Genomic DNA, 24,041 nt, shown 5'->3' with positions numbered 1-24,041 from the left:
TCACACAGTGAGAAACTCTCTGCTTGTGGTACACTAACAGATAAAATATTGAGTCACACAAGAGCCTCACAGGCACCCAAGCACCATAGTCAATATGGTGCCAAAATAAATGTTAGCTATGAAATACATTGTGTTGCAAGATACATGCCTGAAATATGCATGAATTCATTTTTCTTTGGGATCATGTAATCATCAAAACAATCTTCCTAACCCTTCTGTAGGGTTGGAACATGTATACAGGGATATTTTTTTTTGTCCTCCGCACAAGCCATAGGCACAAATGGAATATGGGATTACAGTTGTGCAGAGACATTACTCTTTTTTTTCCTTCCTTCTGTTCTGTTCCTTCTGTTGTTGATTCACCAATCAGCCATGTTTGTAGATATAGTCATCTTTATACTCTTTGTGTTCCAGTATTTCTTATTCCTTCTTGGTTCACTTTTGGGCTTTATGTTGTGTTTGTATCAGCCAATGAAGGCCCTTTTTATTCCTTCATTCAGTCTGCCTCCATTTCCTGCCTTTGGGTCCTCTCTCCATCACCACCTACCTTGACAATCTGTTCATTTGTGTATTAGCAGATGGAGTTATTGTATTCATTGCATTTTGTCCAAGCAGCATAATTTAAAAATCCATGTCAGCATGTACAAAGGTTTAGAGTGAACTAATCTGATCATTAAAATGTGATTATTCTGGGGGGAAAAAATGAAACAACAGGACTTATTTGAATGTTTGATATTATTTTTCTTTAATTTCTTTGAGATACTGTCATTATTCCAAATGAATATCCCTAAACCTGCAATCTCCAAAAAGACGCAGTAATCTTTATACCAACATGTAAATCCAATAACAAAAAACCTGCTAACTTTAGGTTAAAAAACCAAATGTTTCTTTGCACTTAGCTTTTGCATGTTGGTTATACTGTCCAGTATCTGTGTAGCCTGCTGTCAGTTTACCTCTGACTATATCATTGTGACGCTGTTTTAAGTAAATTAATGACAGGATCATCTCTTCCACAACATTACCAGCAACAAGCTTCTCCTGGGTAACAGCTTAGCTAAAAGCTAGCTTCTGTGGAGCTCGCTTTTAAGTTAGCTGGCCTGGCCAGCTAAGGTTTGCTTAGCTACTTGCTACTTTAAAATATGAAGCTGAGCTCGTTAGCTTCTTTCCTCAATTACCTTAAGATGGACACTGACACAAGCAAGACAGAAACACTGCATTTGCTTTGGATATTTTCCATTTTTCATCTTGTGTCACAACCAAAGCAAATGACAAATGTGCTCACATTTTAAAAATAGCTCACATTCCTGCTTAGGAATCAGTCTCGCAGGCCTAGAGGCAGGTCAGAAACCCCCTGGGAACATGTGGTTACTAGGAAAAAAAATATATATTCACCAATTGGTTGGAAAGATGATAGTGGAAGTTGATCGCTGTTGCTAAGTTAAATAAGGGAAACAAAAACCTCTCTGTCCATAGCAGTAACTTTTTTAAAAACTGATTTCACCTGACCACAGCAACCAACTCCCAGCACCCACTTGCCAACCTTTCACAGAGTACACACTTTTCCATAGCGACCGGAGTTTTCCAGAGGGTCACTGACTGGTCCCTAGGGCTGTGCAACTAACAAATTACTTGAATTGCAAAACATAGTACAATAAAAATATAATCTGAGTACTCTAAAGACTTACTTTAGTTCATTGTCTCAATGAATAATTACAGTAAGTATAACAACCTTGTACAATCAAAGTCTAGGAAGTAGTGAACAGAGATGGGCAGTAACGCGTTACTTTAATTCGATTACTTTTTTCAAGTAACGATTAAAGTAAGGGATTACTATTGCAAAACGGTAATTAGATTATCGTTACTTTCGCTGCGTTACTGCGTTACTAAAACCGTGGGGGTTTTTTTGCGAGAATCTCATGACAATGACGTAAGCGAGTGCAACATTCATGGCAATAGCTGTGTGCAGATCAACAATGGATAATATATCGAGTGCGGGAGAGAGTATGAGCGTGCAGCGTTTAAAGCGTGGAAGTACTGACCTTACTTTGAGTTTGATTCCGTAAAAAGTGACAAAAACATTAGTGTCCGCTGTTCACTGCGTGGGAAGAAAACTTCTTTTTACAACAAAAAACCCCCCTAAACTTCCAAGCAAGCACCGAGTGCGCTACGACGTAATGGGAAATTCACAGAGATTCTTCAACTGACCACTGCGGCACACCTGCACCAGGGCAAACCTCCGCCTACCTCACTCCTGCTTTACAGGTGAAAATAGAGCAACAGGACAGTTTAAAAAACAATGGGGGTTTCTTTGTTGTATTTTTTTTGTCACATGAATTTCTTTTATTGAAGAAAATCAAGGAAATTTGTTCCATTTGTTACATAATAAAGTGGTATTGGGCCCATAAAACACAGCAAACATACACACGTCATACACTTAAACATTTCTGTGGACTAAAACATTCAACAAAAGGTGAAAATTCCTATGATTTTAACAACGTTCAGTTCAGTTTGAAGTTTATTGTATTCCTTTATTCTGTCTTTTTTTTTAACCACAGAATGACGCCCTAATGGGAACTCAAATTAGATCGACTACTTGGAGTTGCAAGACAGATTTATAGCGTTACAAAACATGCAACAACAAAAACATATTTCTGCACCAAATTCTGTTTGTTTAGTGAGTCTTATTGTAACTTAAACCATTTTTTTTACCATTAGACTGTATTTAAATTAACCAAAAAATGCACGCGAGTCCAAAGACAGGTACGTAGTATATTGTGTTCAGGTTTAATGGTTCGTCAACCCCAAAAAGTTTCAGAATCAGTCTATTAAGTAACTTAATAGATGGGAAAATCAGCCAAGTGTACAAACACGCACACACACTCACACACACACTAATAGCACTGTACATGGTAGTGGACATTACAGTTTACAGTAGTGTGCTGATGTAGCACTCTTCACCACTCTTGCTTTTTCTTAAATCTTAGGCTATCCCACCATCTCCTTGTCTGTCATCACGTGTTGTCTCTTCCACTTATAAAACCACCATGATAATGAAAATATGTAGAGAGCTAAGACTGATGGGAAATCATAGAGGAAAACAATGACAAAGAATCCACTAATTAAGAGGGCATAGATTAGAAGTCTGGTGACGTGACTGAGGATATATAATATACTGCACCACACAAGACCATCGGCCTCTTTTAATTTCTCTGAGGAAGATGATGGATGTTTGTGAGATGGGTGGGCTGATTTATTAAAAATCTCTCCATGGGCAACTACACAGCCTTCTATTTGTCTGCCTGTCTCACAATGAGCAGCCGATCTTTCTTTTATGCGAGTGTGGCTTTCCAGATCCATCGGAGCTTCTGCCAGAGCTGGAGTTGTTTCAGGCAATGATTGCAGACTATGCGCATCTGAGGTGGTGGTGAGATTGTGACTGGGATTAGCACTCAAAATCAAATCTGCATGTGATTCAGAGACAACGTGAGCTTGTTCTGCTATGTCAAGTAACTTACTTCCTTCTACCACAGAGCGTTCATGGCCTTTAGTGGGTACAGCTTGCTCCAGCCCTTGACAGAAACTTGAGTTTGGATCTGTTGGTAATTCCGTCAAGGAAAATACCCCTGAATCAAAAGTGTCATTGAGGTCTTTTTCAAAAAGAACATGGCAGCCTTGTGTAGTATCTCTCAGCATGCACCCCATTCCATCAACAATATCAGTGTGTCTATTTGATGCCTGCACTTCTCTGCCAAAGACCTCTTCCCAAATCCCCCTGACCAAATCTTCTACAAATCTTTTTATGAAGATCTCCTCCAATCCCACCTCTATCACCTCAAGTGATGCAGTATTTTCTCCCATAATAGGTTCTTTTGTTCCATGTGACAGCTTTTTATATTCAACACGCAGAGAGCTCTCAACTTCTGCTGACAACTCTTCTTCTTCTTTCAATTCTGCCGGTGCATTCTTCCTCTCCCCCTGAGGGCCCTCCACATTACCCATTAACTCCCTCCCTGCTTCCATTTTCAGCTCCCGAATGCTCATCATCTCATCTCTGTCTTCCTGACTCGTATCTCCTTCTAGTCTTTGTAACGTCTCAGATTGGTGTTCCGCTGAAGTGTCTTTCTTTGCGACATTCTCTTTTACTTCGATTTCCTCTTGGCTCGTTTCACCGCATATGTTCTCATTTTGACCCTCCGTGTCTTCCTGTGAATCGGTCCATCCCACTTCAACCACTTCCAGTCCCTTTGGGTTGCATTTATTTGCTGGAGGTCTGAATGTATTGCAGCCACTTTGGAAAGCCTGGTTGACTTCATTTGATTTCTCTGTTGGTCTCGTCTGCTCTGATGGATTTGCTATTATTCCGTTGCAACTAAAGCGTTTTCCCACCTCTGTCTTGTTGAAGTTTAATCCGTGCTCACCTTCTTTCAATTTCACTCCACTTTGTTCCATTTGTGATTCCTGCTTCATCTCAACTTTTGGCTCCTTGCCTCTTTGGACTGACTGTGACTGTTTGTCGTGCACATCCAAAATTATTGATGCACTCACATCTAAAGCTGTATCATTATGTTGCCATGCTTGATCATCTAACGCCTGGAACCTTTCCTCTGCTGTACATATTAGTCCCTTTTTTTCCTCACCTGTTGTTGAAAAGTAAGTTTCCTGCTCTGTCTCTTCGAGTGCTGTCACGCATTTGGTGTTCAATGGAACGCCTTCATTCAATTCAGCTGCCACGATTTTGTTTTCCTGCTTTGAATCAAATCCACCATCGTGTAGATGTTGAGGTCCTGTTTCATTTCTATCACTCTCCTGCTGATTTCTGCCATTTCTGTTTGGCCCAAATTGCTCACACTGCATTTCATCTGCATACCTTGGGGAGGTTTCACTCTCTTCTGTTCTGTGTGGCCTAAATATCTCCTCCTCTGTAAATGCTTTATTTTCCGTATAGTTCATCATGATGTCTTCCTCCTCCACTCCTTTTCTGGATGTGGAAGAAACATACCTCGCCCCATCCTTTGTCCCTTGTCTGATTGTCTCCCTAAATGCCAGCATGTCATCTACACCATTGTGTGTAGTACCTGTAACCTCTCCTTCCCCGGTGGAAGAAAGACCCTCATCCAGCCTTGCTCCCTGTGAGATACTATCAACAGCACTGGCATTCTGAAACCCTGGCATTGCTGTCATGTCTGTTGTCTCCGACTCCCCTGAGCTTGTTATTAAGTCAGCCATGTGTGATGTGATGGGCTCCTCTTCTACTTCTTTTGCTCCTCCTATTATTCCTTCTCTTTCTGGCTCCCGGACCACATGCTTGTGACACTCGGTTGAACTGTCAATAGAGTCCTCGGACCGCGGTGCCCCCTCGAGGCAAAGTTTCTGTGGAGTGTCTGTTACAGAGCTCGTCTCTGACCTTTGGGATGCGTCTTGTGTTGCTGCGTTGTCATCTCTTGGGCTGGTGACACATGCCTCTGCTGGCTGGTGGTCTTCGGTGTTCAAGGCAACATTAGCAAGCAGTTCTCCCCATGTGTCTGACAGAGGCTGATGTGCATCTAAGCAGTGTGCCTGTGCGGCGGCAGGAATATCGGCACCCAGTTGAAATTCTCGAAATGCTGAATATTGGGGTTGGAGCCCTTTGTCGTTTGAAGGAGACACTGATGCTGCTGTCTGCAGCCATTCTGACTCTGGAACGTTAGAATGGTCGGGCCCATTAAGAAAGGCCTGCCACGCATCACACACAGAGGCTTTTTTATTGTCAGTATCATCTGTCCCAGGAAGAAAGGTCTCCCACATGTCATCAGCAGAAGGTGCGTTTTCTTCTTTTGACAAGATCGTTTTAGCTCTTCCGCTCCAGATGTCATCCGCGTCAGCCGTCTCCCACTGCTGGGGTTTGTCATTGCTCCAGTCCAGTGTAAGGAGAGGAATCTGATGGTAGGTGAGGACTTGCGGGCACTCGTTCGGTTGCGCCTTTTGGTATTTATAGAGCATGCTGGCAGAGTCACCCCAGGGAGCCGGCATAGACTGAGAGTCTTTCTGGCCACTGGCTGAGTCACATGCAAGATTCTTGGATTCTTGATGCGTTCTTTGGGAGAGGTAGTCCTGCACACGTGCCAAACGTGCTGCTTTGCGTCTGCTTTTTACGCTCTCCACCTGTCAAAAAAGGCCAAAAGTCAAAGCAGTGAGCTTTGTTAAGTCACTGTGCTGGCGAAACCCTGATATTTGGCTGGTGATTAAAAATGTGCCTTTCCTTTGAGTATTTTTATATATCCAAGATGCAATGCATTTCAATAATCTAGCAACTTCAGACCTATTCTTGTTTGACTCATCAATTTTCCCACATGTTTACAAGCATGCTCCATGTATTATTAATGGACTGAATGTGAAGGATTTCAGATGTGTTCCCAAGTATCAGGTTAGCTAACTTCATGTACCCTTCTGGGACTCAATGTGCAGTATAACATCCACCACTTCCTCAGCTATCATTTGTACCTTGGAGACAAACTAGAACTGCGTTTTTATGATGACACAACATACATTTTATGGCTAGGGGAGTTTACTTTTTGGCGATGCTGGTGTTTTCTAATTTCCTAAAACACTGAAGACACCCCAAACATTACCCCTTCTGGCGTTATCTCTGTAAATCCCTATGACCCACACTGCCACTCCTTTTTCTCTGTTTTTCAACCTCTCTTAAAAGCATGGTGGGAACTGCTGAACCTCAAACTGCAGCCTCTGGCCTAGCACGTTACTTCATTATCAATAAATGTTTTTCATTATCATTTGGGGTAGGGTAAAATAATATAAAAAGAGCCTCACCACATTTCTGTGGTCATCACTGTGAAGTAATAACTGGACATCTTTGCTGTCCAGTGTCTGCCTGTGGGCCTTTTCTGCTCTCTGTGTTGCTTCTAGTTCTGCAGAAGACCAAAAAAAGGCAAGGGTGAAAGTTTTGTTGCACATTAAAACATATATGCACACATGCATGCATATATAAACACTAAGTACACACCTGTAGCAACTGTTGCTGTGTTAGCATTATCCCGGGTCTTCTCCACTGTGTTTCCATTCCTGTTGTTCAAAATAAGATATGGCTAGCGTGACATAAGATGTTTTCCAGACAGTACCAGATAATTAATTTAACAATCCATTATGTATAGTATTCATCAGATCTTTTTGTAGTAAAAGGGGTATTGTTGCTCTCTGTCCTCCAGATGTTGTGTTTCATAATTTCGCGAAGCTTAAAGTCCCCATAAACACCTCGAGCACTGGGGTTCAAGTCAAATGGTATAATAGAAAACAGGTTTCAATCTTTTATTAAAGACACGCCTTAAACAACAACTGGCCGTGCTGTATAATTATGCTACACAGTATACAAAATGCCTATTATGCACGTCCAGACAGTGTGTATCTGCGCCAGAGGCCTTTGAAATATGTTTGTCTGCTGCATTATCTGGCCCTTGTGCTGCAGCAGCTCAAAGCCAGAGCATGCACATAAAGGGGAGCTATAATTCTTCAGGCATAAAAAAAGAATTTTGCAGATGGGGTCAAAGAGGATAAAATGAGCATATCTTGCTACAGTGGAGACGTCATGGAAACCGGCGCATACATCTGGCCATAAATGGGCAATGTGTGTTCTACAGGCCACTGGATGGTTACATAACACCTCACTGTAAACACACAATGGCCCAGTTAGTGGAGCATATTGCTTTCAATGACTTCTCTTAATGAGAAGAGCAGCACAGTGTAAGTGCACTTGCACTGTGCCGAATTTCAAACTTCCTTCCACAGTAATTGTAGCTACAGGGCCGTTCTCGCTATAGTGCACAAAAAAGTTTCACAGAAGGCTTTGGTTGACATACAAGTGACTTCCTCCTGCAGAAAGGCATGTTTAAAAAAACTCCGACTTTCACACCTGTTAGCTTTGAGACAGCTCCTCTTGCTCTTGTAGCTCTCCTCTTGCATGTGAGGCCCGTGCTCCTTTATCTGTCCCTTTTGGTGGCAGAACATCACGTAGTTAAGTCCTTTGTTGTTAGCCCAGAATGTGCCCGCTGATGATTCATAACAGAGACAGAACTCCAATCTAGTCCCTTCTCTCTCAAACGGAGGCACCAAAGTATACTTGAAGGCAAACCTGTCTGTTTTTCTATCACTGGACCCGGGCACATAGTCTGCCAGGAGGTCAAAGCAGCTGTTCCAGCGGTCGAAAGTGATCCGGGCAAAAACAGACTTACTGTAGCAGAGGTTGACCACCCTGACGATGCCTCGAAGGGTGGTGGTCCCTGGGAGGAGTTCAATGCTCTCCAGCTCGACCATCTGTGCCTGCAGCCTCTGTTCCAGCTCCTCCGGGGATGACGGGACTGTAAACAGACAGCACATATAGAGCTCCTCTAATGAATGAAGTGCCTCCTGCTCAGCAGCCCGACTGACTTCTAGTTCTGCCGCTTCAGCACTGTCAAACTCCTTGACAGAGACCAGGTTGAGGCCAAATGCATCTGCGAAAGACACCTTCCTGCGAATAACTGGTGGGGGTTCTGGTTCCGAGTCGTCATCTGTCTCCTCATCTGTGGTGGAGCCCGTGAGAGAAGAGGCCTTCATTCCCCCCTCATCCTGTTTTCCACTTTTCCCTTGTTCCTCCTCCATCATCAGCCCGTCCTGTCGCGAGGGTTGAACGCACAGAGTCTCCATAATACGCGATGGTCTTGAGCTGTCTGCCTGTCCTGCCGTCTGTCCACTAGGAGGGTGGCACAGACCAGAGTGACCCTCGCCCGGCTACAGTGATAGTGTAGAGGGGAGAGCAGGGAGAGGACGTGACTTGACAGATGGAGTTCGGTTACAGCGAAGCTCGTGAGCCTGAGCCAGGCCTATTAATAGGACACATATAACTAGACCAAGGCTGGCCTGTTATCCTCGCGGTTACGCTCTCATAATATGTTTGTTAGTAACATCATAACTACATGAAAGCAAAGCATTTACAGAGCTCTACAATGGAAAATTAGTGCAGAAAAAGGACATACTTGAAGCTACTTTGAAGTTTTTTATTTTATTTTACATTTACTTGCTTTGCAGCAACAAAGTCTTAAAAGTTTCACATAGCAAAATTTCTACCTGCTTTTCGACAATCCACACCTGATACAGTATCTCTGCATTCTTGGCTACACTGTAAAAGCAGTTGTCTAGTTTTACTTAATGGTGATCAGGCCTCTGGGTATAAATCTAAAGCTCAACAGACTAAAGTTTGATGAAAAGTCATCCTTTGAAACAGCACAAATGGAGAGTAATCGATCAACCTAAGGACTGATTGTTAGCATAAGGCGCACATATGAGAACAGCTCTGAGATGCTTTAGTTTTTGTTCAGGAATCTCACCAGTGTTAAAAGCAATAAAATGTAAAATGCATTTTCCAGACAAAGTAACTATTAGTGCTGCCACTTCAAAGTATTTACTGACACTGATCAACTGAAGTACCATAGGAAGCTACAGTAAGTTGGTCTGAAACTGAAACTGAATTGCCACACCTAAATTCCTTGTGTTACCAAGTGTGTCCCCTGCTGAAATGTCCCCTAGAAAGAAAAGTATCATCCTACCCACTGCAGGGGAGCTGCAGCTGACTAGTCACCTCCACGTGGACAAGGAAATGAAGGCATGTCCACACTGTCATCAATAATGTATCAAATTAGTATTAGTTCTGTTGCTGTTCTTGGAAGGCCAGGGACTCTCTTGTATCATCGACATTAAAGCAGACTTAATTTTCACTGCATCTTGGACAACAAAACAGAACATTATTATGAGATTGGACTCTTTCTTTGGCTGTGTGCGTGTGCATACTGACATGATTTTGCACAAAGTGATCTCAGATAGGAAGTTTAATTCAACTAATCCTTGATATGCTGGATAAGTATACCCCCAGATCTTGTATATCTTGTAAATAGACATTGGTGCTTGTTGTATAATCTTTTACAAGTGTGTGAGTGGGTTTTCTTTTCCCCCAAAGGACCCTTTGTTCTTCATACTAAAGGCAAAAATGCTCTCCTTGGACTTTTCAACTGCAGTTTTAGTGATTAAGTTGCATCATTTGCAGCGTATGAAAAGGCAGACATGTGACAAGTGTTAATTTGCTACAGCTAAGTGCAATCATATAAAATACATAACATTAAATGCATACAGTCAGTAGCAGGAATGCTAAAAAAAAATGTCTAAATGCAAGACGAATTGTGTGACTAAGTTTTATCAGTAGATGGCACTATGTGATCATAGTAAAATTCATGTCAGCACAAGTTAAAATTCATTTGCATTTCCACTGTAGTCTCCCTTAGTGTGATAATGAGTTCCAGGCGTACAGTTAGCCTTGTCCACAAACAAGATCATTACAGAAGGAAAAGGTAATATTAATATTTCTTCTGTGTACCTAAGACTTCCTGTGCCAGTTACCTTCATCAGAAAGTTGTTTTCTGTTTTAAAGAATGACCAGTAGGTGGCGGCATACCACCGTCACAATTCCACGAGACTGCTTTTCCCTTCATGTCCTCATCATTTTGCAGATGCTGCTTCCTCTAATTCACGTTTCACGGAATATTTAGTTGCAATAAAGATTTTTAACACAAACAAAAGCACAAAACGGTAGAAAAGACTGTGTGCGTATACCACACAATTACTGGAACAATCCCAGTTTATATTACATCAGACAGATAAGTGTCTAATACTGTATTTTTTCAGATGATTTCAGAATATAATATGGGTATTCCGTGCATACACGCCAACAGGAAACAGCTTTCAGGATAATGCTGATAAGAATAATAATAACTAAAAAATAATGTATTTTTAAAAAATATTTACGTATTTAGTCAGTAATAACAATAATAATGGTAATAACAATAGATCTTTTTTTGTATATTAAATTCACATGGCCACACTACACAGCAACATGTACACATCACCTACAACCGTGTTTCTCTCAATTATTTGCAACATAAATAACACCAGATATATAATCTTTAAATGCACTAATCGCCCTTCTTAAGCAAAACACTTAGCTCTTACTCCTTTTCCTTTCCCACTTGATATTATTCTGAATATTTATTTCTAAGCTATGAACATCGTAGCGTTTGAAGAAAAAAGGGGGAGGGGGGGATAGAAAGAAAAAAAGAAAGAAAGAAGAGGAAAGACGAGATAGAAGAAAGCAAATCATTTTAACTACTGCTCAGGGTTGTGCTCAGTGTTTGACTGGCTTCGGATCTACTATTAGATGAATAAATACACTAAATTACGTTGTAAAGGTATGACAGAATAAGTAATAATAAAATCCTCCAGTCAAGAATCTGTACATGTTGTCGTATGTTTTTCTTTTGTAAAGTATTTATTCAACAGTGATTTTCTGTATACAGAGTTTAACCTTAAACGTGTTTACACTAAAGCACAATTTTAATAACACTCATAATGATGATGGCGTTTAGGATATTATGTTTTTCACGCACTGGTTTCCAATCATCCTCTCAGTGTAAACACTTGTAGACAACCGCGAATATTTCTATCTGCAAACCTACAATTTAATGACGTGCACGTAAAAACGCCAGCTTTAAAAATGTCACCGCTGATGAGAGAGGTGCAGTTTAAACTCTGGCTCGAAAGCTGCTGAAGATTTTAAGGTATATTTGTTTCCATCGATGCTTTCATTTGCATTATTATTTGTTTAAAAAAAATCCTGTCGTGCAGTTTTATGAAAGTCGGTTAATTACGCAAAATTTGAGAGGAGAAAACACACAAAATGACCTTAAAAAGATTCAAAGGGGAAACAGTCACGATTGATGTATGCCGGAGGAAGCTGCTACATAAAAGCAGATCCTCTTGATGAAATATTGCAGGAACATTAAAGGCATATATTGATTCTTTTCTTCAGTTTAATAGCGGATGGTTTCGCACTACTTCTTTGCGAGTTTTAGCATATAAAGTCAAGTTTATCAAAAACAAGAAATGTTGCTTTTTGGTTGGCGGGATCGTCCCATTAGTGGAAGGTTACCGGTTCAATCCCCAACAATAATATCTAACTATGGTGAACGCTTCCTCACACGGGCAGCAGCTCTCCCCGCTAAAATACTTAATAGTTAAACGTTAGCGAAGAGTGAAAAAAGGGGGGGGAGCAAACTTTTAAAAATACTTTTTTTTTGTTTACAGAGCAGGTGGCCCTGACGTCACACGGGGTCGCAGTACGCCCAAAAATAACAAACACACCTCCGCGAACAAGCAAGTGCCTCCCCTGGGGGGGTTCTAGTCCCAAATATACTACTTGCTTGCCGGGTTGCTGCCTGATGTGTGTTTGAATCGTAACGAAAGAAAGAAAGAAAAAAAAAACAAGCCGCTTCTTCTTCCTCGCATTGCGCGTCATTCAAACAGGACTCAGTATATTGCTTTTCTCTCTGTTGCATTAGTAATAACAGCGGCGTTGACGGGAGACCGCAGGAGAGAGTGTGTGTGTGTGTGTCTGTCTCCGACAGCGGTGCCCAGCGGAGGAATATTTGAGCTTTTTTTTATTTACTCTGCAGCTTGTTGTTCATTTTCTCTGCGTTATGGTGAACTTGGACAGTCACGTGCGAAGACGGCTGCAAGTGTAGAGGACGACGGTTTCTCACCTGGCGTGTCCACTTTGACTTTAGGGAAATATACCTGCCGTTTCTCGTGGTAAGTTTTCCTGCGCAGGAGCGTATTAGTCTCCGAAAACCTTTGACTATTTTTTCTAAACCTCTCTGTCCACTGCATTTGAATTAGGAAGTGAACCGCTGGTTGTCAAGTTTTTGCTTTTTGTTGGGTTATTATTTACACGTTGCGCTCGGAGTTAGCGAGCTGCTTTGACAGATTTCCCTTAGCTCGGTATTCGCTTAAAAAAACTGTTAGGACCTTTTGAGAGCACTGTCCAGTCTTTGCCTGCTCTGAAAGCTGAACGCTGATTTTTTTTTTTTAAGTGCGACGATATAAAACAAGTTGTTAATTTTCTAACACATTTATTCCACATGTCTAACAGAATTAGGCTATTTACCGATTTTTATTCACCGTTATGTGATAAATTAAATATTTAAAAATTAATTTAAAAAGTTTGCTCCGAAACCAGCTCAATTCTTTTGTTTCTTTTTTTTTGTGTGTATATATATATATATATATATATATATATATATATATATATATATATATATATATATATAGTCTTCACTAGAGAAAAATAAACAAAAAACTACATAAAGGACAAGTATCTACATGAATTTAATTGGAAGCTATTTTATTTTCCAGCTGAATTTATTTTTTATGCAGCTACCTACTACGTTGTAGTAATTAGTAAAAAAAAGAAGGAAACTGTGATTTGATTTGGATCTTATTGCAGCTTCTGTGTGTAAGATATGAAGTCAGTTTAATTCTTTTCCAGTGCAATCCTTTAGTGTTCTAGCCATATAATGATATCACATATGACTGGTGGTTTTAAAACCATGTTCCACTAGTGCTCAGTTATATTTTTCTTTAAATACCACTGTCACAGCTTCTTAAGCTCAAAAGGTGCATTTAGATTTAATGATCCTTTACCTGCATGACTGCTGTCTGCGTTATCAATATCTACGATTAATCAGCTTACCGTAGTTGCATGCTCCATTTTTATATTCCATCTTTTTTCGTTGTCCAGAAACAGACAGGGGTGTTGGTAGTGTATTGCTTTTCATCATGATAAACCTCCAATTCAGACTAATTTCTCTAAACATTACAAGCTCCTAAAAAAATCTTCTGCTGGCCTCCTCTATTTCACACTCCCTGTCCCTCCTGTCTTGCAATCAAGTGTGGCCCAAAAATCAATAGATGTAACTTTTTTTCCCCTCTCTTTTGGTAAAGAAAGGCTAACAAGGCACTGGGAGCTGCAGAACTCTTCAGGCCTGTCCTCTGATCAGCTTTCACCCCTGGATTAGCTGGATCGACCTTACTTGTTCAAGCCGCAGGGTGCACAGGTGTTCCCTCCTCAGTTATGCAGGTGTGGGCCAGTTCCCCCCCTCACTCAGCAGCTCTCACTCTTCAAAGGCCAGGCGGCAATAAATGCCCCTTGTGAAATATGTCAGCGACAGCGCACAATCAACCTTTGTTGAAATGCCCCTGTAATTATTTCTCAAAGTGTGTTTAAAACAGACTCTTGTTTACTTGTTGTTTAGGTGTCCTTGCATTTGGTAAGTGAGGCCACTGGATTTTGTAAAACAGGATGCATTCTTCTCCTTCCCTTACCCACTTAAGGCAGTGGGAGAGATGCAGAGAGACCTGCCATTAGTCTCCCTTCAAGACTGACCGTTGTTGGGAGCAGCGCACTTATTACCCCGGCTCTCCCCACTCTGCGTCCATTTTTTGATTGCAGCATTCATCATTGGGTGGTCGTGCTCTACATTATGGTAATAGGAAAATGAATGTCCTCCACAGGATTAATGTGTATACCCTGTCATATGTTTCAATCATTTATCAAAATTAAGATTCGGCTTTCAGCTCAATGAACGCTGGTTGATGCATGATTTTGTCTCAGATATGAGAATTGTTGCTTCTAGCTGAACTCAAGTAGAAAAATCCTTTGTGTTTATTATTTTTTTTTATTCTAATACTCCTGTGGAAACTTGCACAGTTTCCACAGTTTTTTATTGTGCACTGTGCAAAATAAAAAAAGGGGGTGGGGGGGTTTGATTAGAAGAAAGTGGCTTTTATACACAGATCACATCAGTGTTGTTTTTGGCTCTTTAGATAATGAAACACTCATTTTTGGATTAGTGTTTGAATCGCACCATCACCCATCCCCCAGTACCACTGTAATGAAGCAGACTGTTCACTCAACCCTTGAGGTGTTGGTGCTTTTCTTTTCTTTTTTCTTTTTTTTCGGGGGGGGGGGCATGCATGGTTAAGAAATTTGAGGGAGTGGCGCACTAGCAGCATCACTTATCTAACCTCGTCAGTGAGCCCATCCAGTGTGTTTTCACTCAGCCCCTGTTACATAAACTTAAAGGTGATTAAATGGCATGTGTTCAGGTTATATCCCTTCATAGAAATGTTTCTATGACAACCTCCGTACCTCCGTGCAAGTTAAAGCAACCAGAAGTGATCACGTCCGTCCCCCCCTCCCCGCTGCACTTTGGTTCCCTCCCCCTCCAAGTTAAGAATGGAATTTGTGTTGACAGTTTTGGCCTTTAATGGCACTTTTGTGCCGCGCAAAAGTATTTGTTTACCAGGATCATATGCTGCAAGCTGTCAGCTTTGGAGCGATTGACTTCTTAAGATAAAAGAGTGCATTACATGCTTAGGAGGCCACTCTTTTGGACTGTAATTATCCACATTTCAGTAATGATGTTTTGTGTGTCCCAGTTACTAAGAGTCTTGAGACAGCTCAGACTTTTTTAGTTACGCTCTGGGTCACTTCTTAAGCCCAGCTAGACACCGTTGTCGACGAGGAACGCTGTGACTCTTTGGCTGGAGAAAGCTGTGTAGGGTGGGGTCAGGGGATGTGGATTATAGAGAGATTGCAGGCTCCTCACACAAGGGTGAGTTAATAGGGAAAAGTTGGTAACATACTCACTGACCATTTGATTTTTATGCTTGCTTTCCCAAGTTAAAAAGATTATGTGGCTATGCTGTAAATTGACTTTAATCAAAACAGTCACGTATCAAAATGTCCTGTAAAGATTGTTTTTGCAAATATTACTACATCTTACGTCATCATGTATCCCTCCAAGGGTTGTAAAACTCACAAACAGATGACCACACTCCACAAGCTGAGATGTGTAGTTTTTTGCTGGCGTGTATCACAGTGTGTCTGACTCTAAATGCAAAGAAGCATTCATGCAAAGTTATAAAACATTAGCTTTGTGTACACAATCTTTCTTACAGTTATGAAAAATAAGTCATGCTTTTCATAAAGTTTAAATTTCTCCTCTTGGCTGTTCTACTCTTGACTGTGACCTCATATATTGTAGTCTTCCTTTCAGCTGACACCAAGCTGCAACCTTCAGGGGTGAAAGATGGAAGCCAGCACGGATTGCCAGAAACTGCAGTTCCTGTAATAGCCACTTGAGGCTGTCTCCAAAAGCGAGTCAATCTCCACAGACTCCAGCATTAAATCGCTGAACTCTACAGCCTGGTACAAAAGCATTTTATTCATTCTCTTTAGCTTTTTTCCAGCTTTTTGGGAAGATTAGGTTTTTGTTAGAATTTATCCATTTAAATGTTATTTAAACTGCTATGAGCGACAGGTAATTGGAACGGTATTTCACTTTTCTAGTCCTACCACTCAAAGGTGGGTGCTGACAGAGGTGGATAAATGCTAGCTGTTTGCTGATTCAAGTCACTAACAGTACCTTCCAACCATGCAGCCTTTTGGAGCCTTTTTAATGCAGTTAGCTGACAAATGATATGGATTGCTGTGTTGTTAATTGTACTTTCAGACTTTCCAGGAAGTCTCTTTTAAGTTTGCTGAGTGATGTTCTAACATTTTATTTGTATGTTGTTTTTCCATTAAATAGTATACATCTGTGTCTGTATGATGCATCCACGCAGTCTATGGATGCACCTTGACAACCAAGCTTCCACCCACTCATCCAGATGTGTTCACTTCTGGTTCTAAAAAAAGATGGAAATGCAGGATTCAAAATGTGGAGCCCACAACGGGCGATGTTGGTTGTGGCCACATACAACCATGGGTCCATTTGATAGCAGCCACAGACCTTACATGTTTTTATATCCTCAGTTTTTCTTTCTTTCTTTTTGAGTTAGCAGTTGCATGTTTACTGTGTGGCCAGTGTGGTGTGAGGGCATGACAGCTTTTATTCAAGTCACGGTCAGATGGACGATGTCCTCATGTGAAAAAAAAAAAGTGTTGGTTTTGGGGGTCTTGCCCTGAATTAAAGACAGAAGGTCACTCATGGTAAAAGGCAAGGTCACTGTTACTCAGACTGCATTCAGCCATCAGCTTGTCACTTGTAAACAGTGAGGACTGAGGTCCACTGAGGTTTAGAAGGTCTTTATATATGATATGTTAATAGAATAATGATTATTTTAATTAATTTCACAATAGAAATGTAAGAAAAAAGAAAAAGAGGTTAGGTTTCATAATGCCTAAGTTGGTTTTTACCTTAAATAAATAAATAAATATAGTATTAGTTAATGAGTGTACAGTTGTAAAGACTGGGCTTTATAGAATGGTTTGTATTGATGGGTTTTATCCTTTTTAGAAACAAAAACACACTGTGCCTCACAGAGGAAACAACCTTTCCTCTTTACCCTAAGAGACACAGAGAAAAAGGGAAAAAATGTTTATTTCAAACATGTTGTGTGTGTAGGGGGAAAAACATGAAAGAGAGGGGGGGTCATGACAGTAACAATTTTTGACAGGCACATTAGGCTGCAGAAAGAGCATCCAGCTCGGGGCTGAGGGCATATGGTGCTGCCTTCTGCTGGCATAGCTCTAGAACAAGTTACAGCACTCGTGCAGGGTCACGACTGTCTCAGGTTTGTTCCTTCTGTCTCACCCGTCTAAATAAAAACAGGGGGGAGAAAAATGGTAGTGGGGGGTTGGGTTGCGGTGGTGTTGAGCATGCTGGGCATAGCTTTGGTGTTGTACACTAGCCGTGTCTTTCAGCAAAAGGACAAAGAGAATGTTCCCAGTCAGGCCCCTTTGAGTCAGGACATAATTTGGTCAAAACGTGGAAGGGAGACGTTTGACATTTCCAGAAATGCATCGCTTTAACTTTGGATTGTTTCGCCACCATGCACTCTCCACCACAGTTTTTATTTCTGGCAATGCGAATGTAAATCTGCATAAAACATAATAGCAGTTATCAAGTTCTGAGCAAGTACAGCGTAGTGCTTTTCTCTTCTTTCACCATCTGAACACCCGGCTCGTGCTCCTGGATGGCAGTCCCTAATCCTACTCTAAACAATGGCCATGTTTTCACCACACAGGCTCTTCTAGGTTTTCTCCTCTGTAATGTGGAGAGGATGGACTTGGATATTGTGGAGGATGACGCAGGGCTTTGGTTTGAAGGCAACAGATCGGTGGGAGGGTAATTACAGGCTACTGTGTGGCTCTTTGGATTTTCCCTGGATCACAGCTATAGGCCATGAAGCTCAGCCTCAAATGCAACTCTCTGAGAATGAAGTAAAATAGCCACAACATATGGACCCAACAAAACAATGGTTTATTTTTACGATTTTTGATGAGTGGTTTTTAATTTAGATTGTCACTCCTGGCAAGGAGCAGGGCAGATGGTGCAGACTTGAGTGCCCATCAGAGCCTAAATACCTCCAGGCAGCTGTTGGCCATAAACTTTTTTTCTCTAGCATTTTCTCTCTTTAACACGGCTCGGGTCAAGAGGAGTCAAACCTGTTACAACACCTGTTTCTGCATATGCAAATCTGTTGTTTTGTCATTTCATTAGGCAAGGCGAAAAGACGGGGGTCCCTTGTGGTTGCAAATGCGACTGGCACTGGGCCCAGTTGGCACGCTGCACTGTAGAAAGACGCTTGAGGCAGGGTGAGGGGAGGGAAGACGAGTTTGGTTTCTGTAGCACAAGCGACTTAACCATTGGGTTCCTTTACATCACAGCTCAATTTCGGGGTGGGCTCCTAAAATTTGGGGACAAAGTTGGACTGGATGTAAGGAGGGGGGAAAGTTCCACTCTCTATTTTATATGTATATCTTCTCTGTAAAGAGGATCCGAAAGTGAATGATGAAGGAAGGCAAAAATTGGCACACGTGTGGCTGGCACGCGCCACTCGCCTCCTTCACCCGGGATGGGGTGGGGGTACCCCCCCTCAATATCCTCTCCTCTACTCCCCCTTCCCAACCTCATCCCTTCATCATCTGGCGCTCTCCCGCAGCGCTCGTCTCTTAACCACATGTGCCAGTGCAGGGCCTGCTCTTGCTCCGGGGCTAATTGTTCACTGGTAAAACTGCATGCTTGTTGGTGGGGGTCTCTCCTTCAACCAGGCATAGGGATACAAAGCAGGGTGGCGGTGTGTTTGAGAGCGTGGGGTGGGATGGGGGGGCTCAAGATCATGATCTCTTCATGCAGTTTATTTTTCCCATATAAGTCTGAAGATTGTCAGTTGTAATCCTGCCTGTGTGCTGAATGCAACAAATACACCATGAAATTAAAGGTTATTGCAGGAGCGTAATGCAAAAGCTCTGTTTGAGATTACCAAAGCTGTTTGCAGACTTGCAGAGGATGAGAAGTGGGGAAAACACAGTATGTTTTCCTTTCCTGTGTTTGACAGTTTATGTCTTCCTTTGATCACTGGATTGATGGGTCATTTTAAACAGTTGTTTAGAATATTCAGACTTCCTTTCATTACAGTTGTTCAAAAAACCTTTAAGGCATTACAGTTACACTCACACTGAATGTATCTATCAACATTTCAGATTCCAAATTATTTTAAAATACAAATTTGTATTTTAAGTAGTTAACCTTGGTGTGTTGTCACTGAATTCAGTGTAGCGTGCTCTCTTGAACTTTTTTACAAGTGCCTTCATCAGCGTACACTTAAGAGTTAGATGGATGGAAAGACCCAGGACTAGTGCCTTTGCTGAGTTAATCTCATCTGATAACTGCTGTCTTCCCCTTCCTTCTCCTCCTTTCTTTTCTCCCACTCTCTGTCCTCCTCCTTTCTCTGCCATGGCTTGGTGGGTCTGATTTGTAGTTCTGCTCCTCTCTCACAGAAGGCATTAAAGCCAGGCCCCACAAGCCCCCTCTGATATGGGAGAGTTCATTAGAGATGTGCCTTTGATGGGCAGCCTTTTCATGTGACTACCGGTTTTTCAAATACCTTGATGTAGAAGCTTAAGAAGCCATTGTGCAGTAAGCCCTCCTTTTGATGCGACTTATTTAGATCTGCATAGTAAATCAGGGGGGAGTAAATAACCAGCCAGCAGATGGAAGCAAGGAGATAAGGCAGCAGCGAACAATCGCATTTGTATTTTGTTATGATGTTGACAGCAGCTAAAATTCACTAATCTAGAGCCACTGATCTGCATTTCAAAGAAATCTCATTTAGCAGCGGGGAGGATAAAGTTCCTCTCATTGTGTCTATTTTATTGCATTCTTCGCTAATTTATCTGCCCACAGATTTAACGTGCAGGGCTTGGTGGTAGGAGCCGGCGTCCGTGCGTTGCATAGGGGGTCTTAAATACTGTGAAAGCGGTTACGTCTAGACTGTGAGCTGAGGGTAATTACACGTCTGACCATGAATAGAATGAGTTTGAAGACTCATCTTTCTTCAGGCAGGCCTGAATTGCTCGACTAACACTGATAAGGAGCATTTGGTCCCCACAGAAATATTGCCAGTGACTTTCCATAACGCCCCCCCTCTCTTTCCAACACCAAGGATGGTATTTACTTTTAAGATAAAGTTATTGTGTATAGTAATCTGACTTGTTAGCATAATGTCCTCTTTCATCGCAGGACCCTCCTTTTTCTGATGTGTGGAGGTATTTGTGGTCCAGGTCTTAAATAGTTTATCTTGACTTAGCGCACAAGCACTTTATGTAAATATCAGCCTACAGCATTATTAGACCTTCATGAATAGTTGAATGCTTTTGCCATATTTATAAGTTGATAGAATTTACCAATGGTTTTAGACTTGGCATAAAGACATGTGTGTTATTTGTAAATCCCCACGAATTGGAGGTCATGCAGACTAATAGCATTCCAAATGCTTTTCCACTGAATAAAATATAACATCTGCATGGCCACAGGGTGCTGTGATGATGGAAGTCTACCCAGGAGCAAATGATTTAAGAGAAGTGGGGGGCATTATCTAAAAATTATATTTTATATCTATATTATATCTAAAGTGGCTCCTTAGTGTAGTGGTTTACACATTCGATAACAGGGAACGAATCCTCGGTTTGATCCCAGGAGCCGCAAGTCCTTTTGGGGTTGTGAAAGGAAGGGCATCAGGTTTAAAAAATCGGCCAAATCAAACATGTGGAGATACCTGCTGTGGCAACTCTTTGTGAATAAGGAAGCAGCTGAAAGTAGCTTATCCATATTATATCTAAAATGTGCTTTTTCAGATGTAGTAATCCCATCCAAGTAGATGTTTCACTCTACTTAAATACACATTAAAACAATTGTTATTCTGAAACTTTTCATGTCGGTTTTCCCAATATCCAGTCCACTGGTTGGTGCTCACCCCCCAGTCTTAAACCTTCTTACCCCATTCTTTGCAAATATTGTGCAGCAATATGTGCAACGTTTTTTCCACAAACTCAAAACAGTGAGAAATTATACCAGTTGGCATGTTTTTGTTTTCAGCTGTGCTCTGTGAGCTCCGGGCCTTTTGCACAGTTCAGAGAGCACATTCCTTAGGATTCAGCAGTCGCTGGTTGCCTGTAGGGGTCATTGGAATTCTGGGAGAATAAAAGGGAGAGGAATAAAAAAACATCCCAGGTAGGAACATCCAGGCCATTTTTTGCCCTTCATGCCCCCAGCAGCAGAAAGTGGCCTCTCTGATGCTCCTGGGGACTTGTTGTTAGCCCCTAGTTCTCTAAATGTAATGCATGTGCAATAAAAGTGTCCAGATCAATCAGTAGCTGCAGATGTGGCATTGTATTCTTCTTTCAATGTACTTGTGTGATTAACACAAAAATCATCAATGCTAATGGGCTCTAAATTATATGGATACCATAGCATGTGTACTTAGATTCAGACAGCTGAATGGAAGTATATGAGAAATCAATCGTGTCAGGTTAACGGTGTGATTTACTTGGCGTTGAGAGCTAGAGCCTTCCAGGCACTGCGCCTTTTAACTTTACAGAGATTGAGCAGTTTGGGGGCAGGGGAGTGTACTGTATCGTACATTGCCTGTTGGTGCATGCATTTACACACAGATATATACCCACACACATATGCTCTCAGGCTTCACAGCAAAAATCCAGGTGCACTTTGTTGTCACAAAGTTTACTGCCTTCACCTACAAACCTTACAGAAAATAGTTATGCAATAAGCCATCTAGCCCACACTTGTTAGTTCCAGCAATGAATGTTCCTAGGGGGAAAAAAAATCAGTGTGTCATAAAGTAGTTTTGGACTAACAGTGTGCTTTTGTTTTCTCTAATCTCAGAGAGCTGACATTGCTGGACTGCTACCCCACCTGTGACGGACAACAACAGCAAGTTCTCTCCCTGAGGGTAAGTATTTGAACATAGTCCCTTCATGTCCATCGGTCAAAGCATCCTGGACCTTGGGAGGGATTTAGAGCAGCATGTATTTTCAAAGCTCTGTGTTAAAATTAAAAGTACACAGTGCATTCCTAAGGCCAATTAATCTTTCAGAGTAAAACTCTTATGTAAAACAGTTGTGTGTTTGCATGCAATGACTGTGTCTTTGTTTTTAGTCTGTGCTTGATAGTGTTACGGTATTGTTAACCTGCCCGTGTTAGGGTGATTGTAGTGGCTGGAAGAGGTCAGTGGGGCCCCATTCCTCCTCAAATGTAACAAATCTTCATCTTGTCTACCTTGATAGAATTCCCCCTTCACTGGGCAACCTTTCAGTTGTGCCTGTTTGGTTTTCACACCCCAAGGATTTTCAATCTACTCTTACTTAGAAGTTATGATATGCACTATGGCTGACAAATGTGAGCAAGCTTGGATTTCTTTTTTCTTTTTCTTTTTTTTTTTTTTTTTAACTTTTTCTTTTTCTTTTTTATGCAATTGATGTCTTGATTGAGATTTGTAGCTGAACTAGAATTGAAGAGGGGTTACATTGTTCCTAAATTCGGTATATTCCACATGTATCTCTCTATATTGGTGAACACAGCAGGTGGCAAAAGTGGGACTCCACCAGTCAGACTTTTTCCATACAAATAATGAAATAAATAAATTATGAAATTGAATTTTGTGAATTGGAATGAAGAGTAACAAACAAGGAACAAAAATATATGACTATTAAAAAGCCCCAAAACATTTATTTATGATGTAAATCTAGTTTATTTGCATGTTTTATTCCAGCCTAGTCCGTGTCTTTACTGCATTTTACCTCCTTTCTTCCTCTGCTCTCTGTTTCACCGTCTCTGTCACATTGTGTGCTGAGCTCTGCTAAGCAGAGCTTATGAGAGTAAAGCCGACAGTTTTTCTATCATTGATAGAACAATGTTTGTTTACAATAAAATCACAATGCAAGCAGCCAAACAGAACTTAAAAACATTGGAAACTGTTGCATTAAATTAAATGGAGTCCACAGATCAACCCGTAGCCTCAGATTCCAAATCCAGCTATTTCTAGCTATTTGAGTCAGTTACAAAGTATCTGCTCAATGCATGTCCAGACAAATGCGCTTTTTTGTTGTTTTTTTCGGTGTGCTTCTCATATTTATGGTCCGACATGTTTCTTATTTTTCTTTTTAGGGATGAAATATGTATACAGTGCACCCGTAGAAAAAAGCAGACGACAAACACTGTAAAGTGCAAAGTGGTAAGTGAAAGCAGTTTTCATTGTCCTTGCATGCCTGGTGTTGTGTTTTCTTTCAGATTAATGTGTCCACTGTAATGAGGCACATCAGTCACGACTGCTGATGGGGTTTGGCTTTAGAGAAACAGTCCTGGGTGCTGAAATGACAAATCAGCAGAGCGGGGTATGAGAAAAGTGTACATATCAGTGTATCGTTTTCTTATGGATATATTGGTCATATGGTCTGGAGGGTGTTATTGTGACCTTATTAAAAAGAAAAAGCACAAGTGTTGTTTAAAGGTTGCACATGATAATCTGCCATTTTACATAATGCAATAGCCATTTATTTATTGCAGTTAATTAAATGCCACAATTATTCTGTCAAGGCCAAAGATGGAGGAATGTTTGTCTTTTTTGCAAGACAATGCATAAACTTGTTGAGGTGGAGCTATTACATTTTGGAGCCAATCTGGTTCATTTCCAAAAGAAGTAAAAAACTTTTTTCTGTGGTTGATTTATTGTTTGAAGCTAGGAGTTTGTGTCTGTTTGCTTTGAATCTATTTTTAAAATCTATTCAATCCATAACCTAACAGGAAAAAAATAAATTTTTCTTA

General features: G+C 41.1%; 2 protein-coding genes across 11 annotated transcripts in view; one reads left to right on the top strand and one right to left on the bottom strand.

Moving 5' to 3' along the window:
* Positions 1 to 2,761: 2,761 nt before the first annotated feature.
* ppp1r3aa (protein phosphatase 1, regulatory subunit 3Aa) lies at positions 2,762 to 12,649 on the bottom strand. Its single transcript, XM_082511391.1, has 5 exons — positions 12,615 to 12,649; positions 7,904 to 8,760; positions 7,001 to 7,059; positions 6,808 to 6,905; positions 2,762 to 6,141 (listed from the first exon to the last, which is right to left on the bottom strand). The coding sequence occupies exons 2-5, from the start codon at positions 8,674 to 8,676 to the stop codon at positions 2,986 to 2,988; spliced, it is 4,086 nt and encodes a 1,361-aa protein (XP_082367517.1). The 5' UTR covers positions 8,677 to 8,760; positions 12,615 to 12,649; the 3' UTR covers positions 2,762 to 2,985.
* Positions 11,079 to 24,041, top strand: part of foxp2 (forkhead box P2) — a 104,170-nt gene continuing 91,207 nt past the window's right edge. For 2 of the 10 annotated variants that reach the window (XM_082511401.1, XM_082511400.1), the window contains exons 1-4: positions 11,874 to 12,663; positions 15,972 to 16,123; positions 22,104 to 22,170; positions 23,385 to 23,451. The gene's annotated coding sequence lies outside the window, so the exon portion shown is untranslated. Of the gene's footprint in view, positions 11,634 to 11,867; positions 12,664 to 13,854; positions 13,991 to 14,165; positions 14,397 to 15,959; positions 16,124 to 22,103; positions 22,171 to 23,384; positions 23,452 to 24,041 lie in introns of those variants that run through there. The other 8 variants (XM_082511395.1, XM_082511396.1, XM_082511397.1 and 5 more) reach the window with 8 other exon arrangements.

This window comes from Aulonocara stuartgranti (assembly GCF_965226115.1).
Source record: "Aulonocara stuartgranti genome assembly, chromosome: 17".
Taxonomy (NCBI): Eukaryota; Metazoa; Chordata; class Actinopteri; order Cichliformes; family Cichlidae; genus Aulonocara; species Aulonocara stuartgranti.
Note: the sequence above shows the minus strand (reverse complement) of the source record. Positions and strands in the feature narration are given on the sequence as shown.

Excerpts from the sequence above, each read along its gene's own strand:
- ppp1r3aa (XM_082511391.1), bottom strand. The coding sequence starts at position 8,676 with ATGGAGACTCTGTGCGTTCAACCCTCGCGACAGGACGGGCTGATGATG. Across the intron at positions 6,906-7,000 it reads CACAGCAACAGTTGCTACAG|AACTAGAAGCAACACAGAGA; the intron begins GTGTGTACTTAG and ends GGTCTTCTGCAG. Across the intron at positions 6,142-6,807 it reads GTGATGACCACAGAAATGTG|GTGGAGAGCGTAAAAAGCAG; the intron begins GTGAGGCTCTTT and ends CTTTTTTGACAG.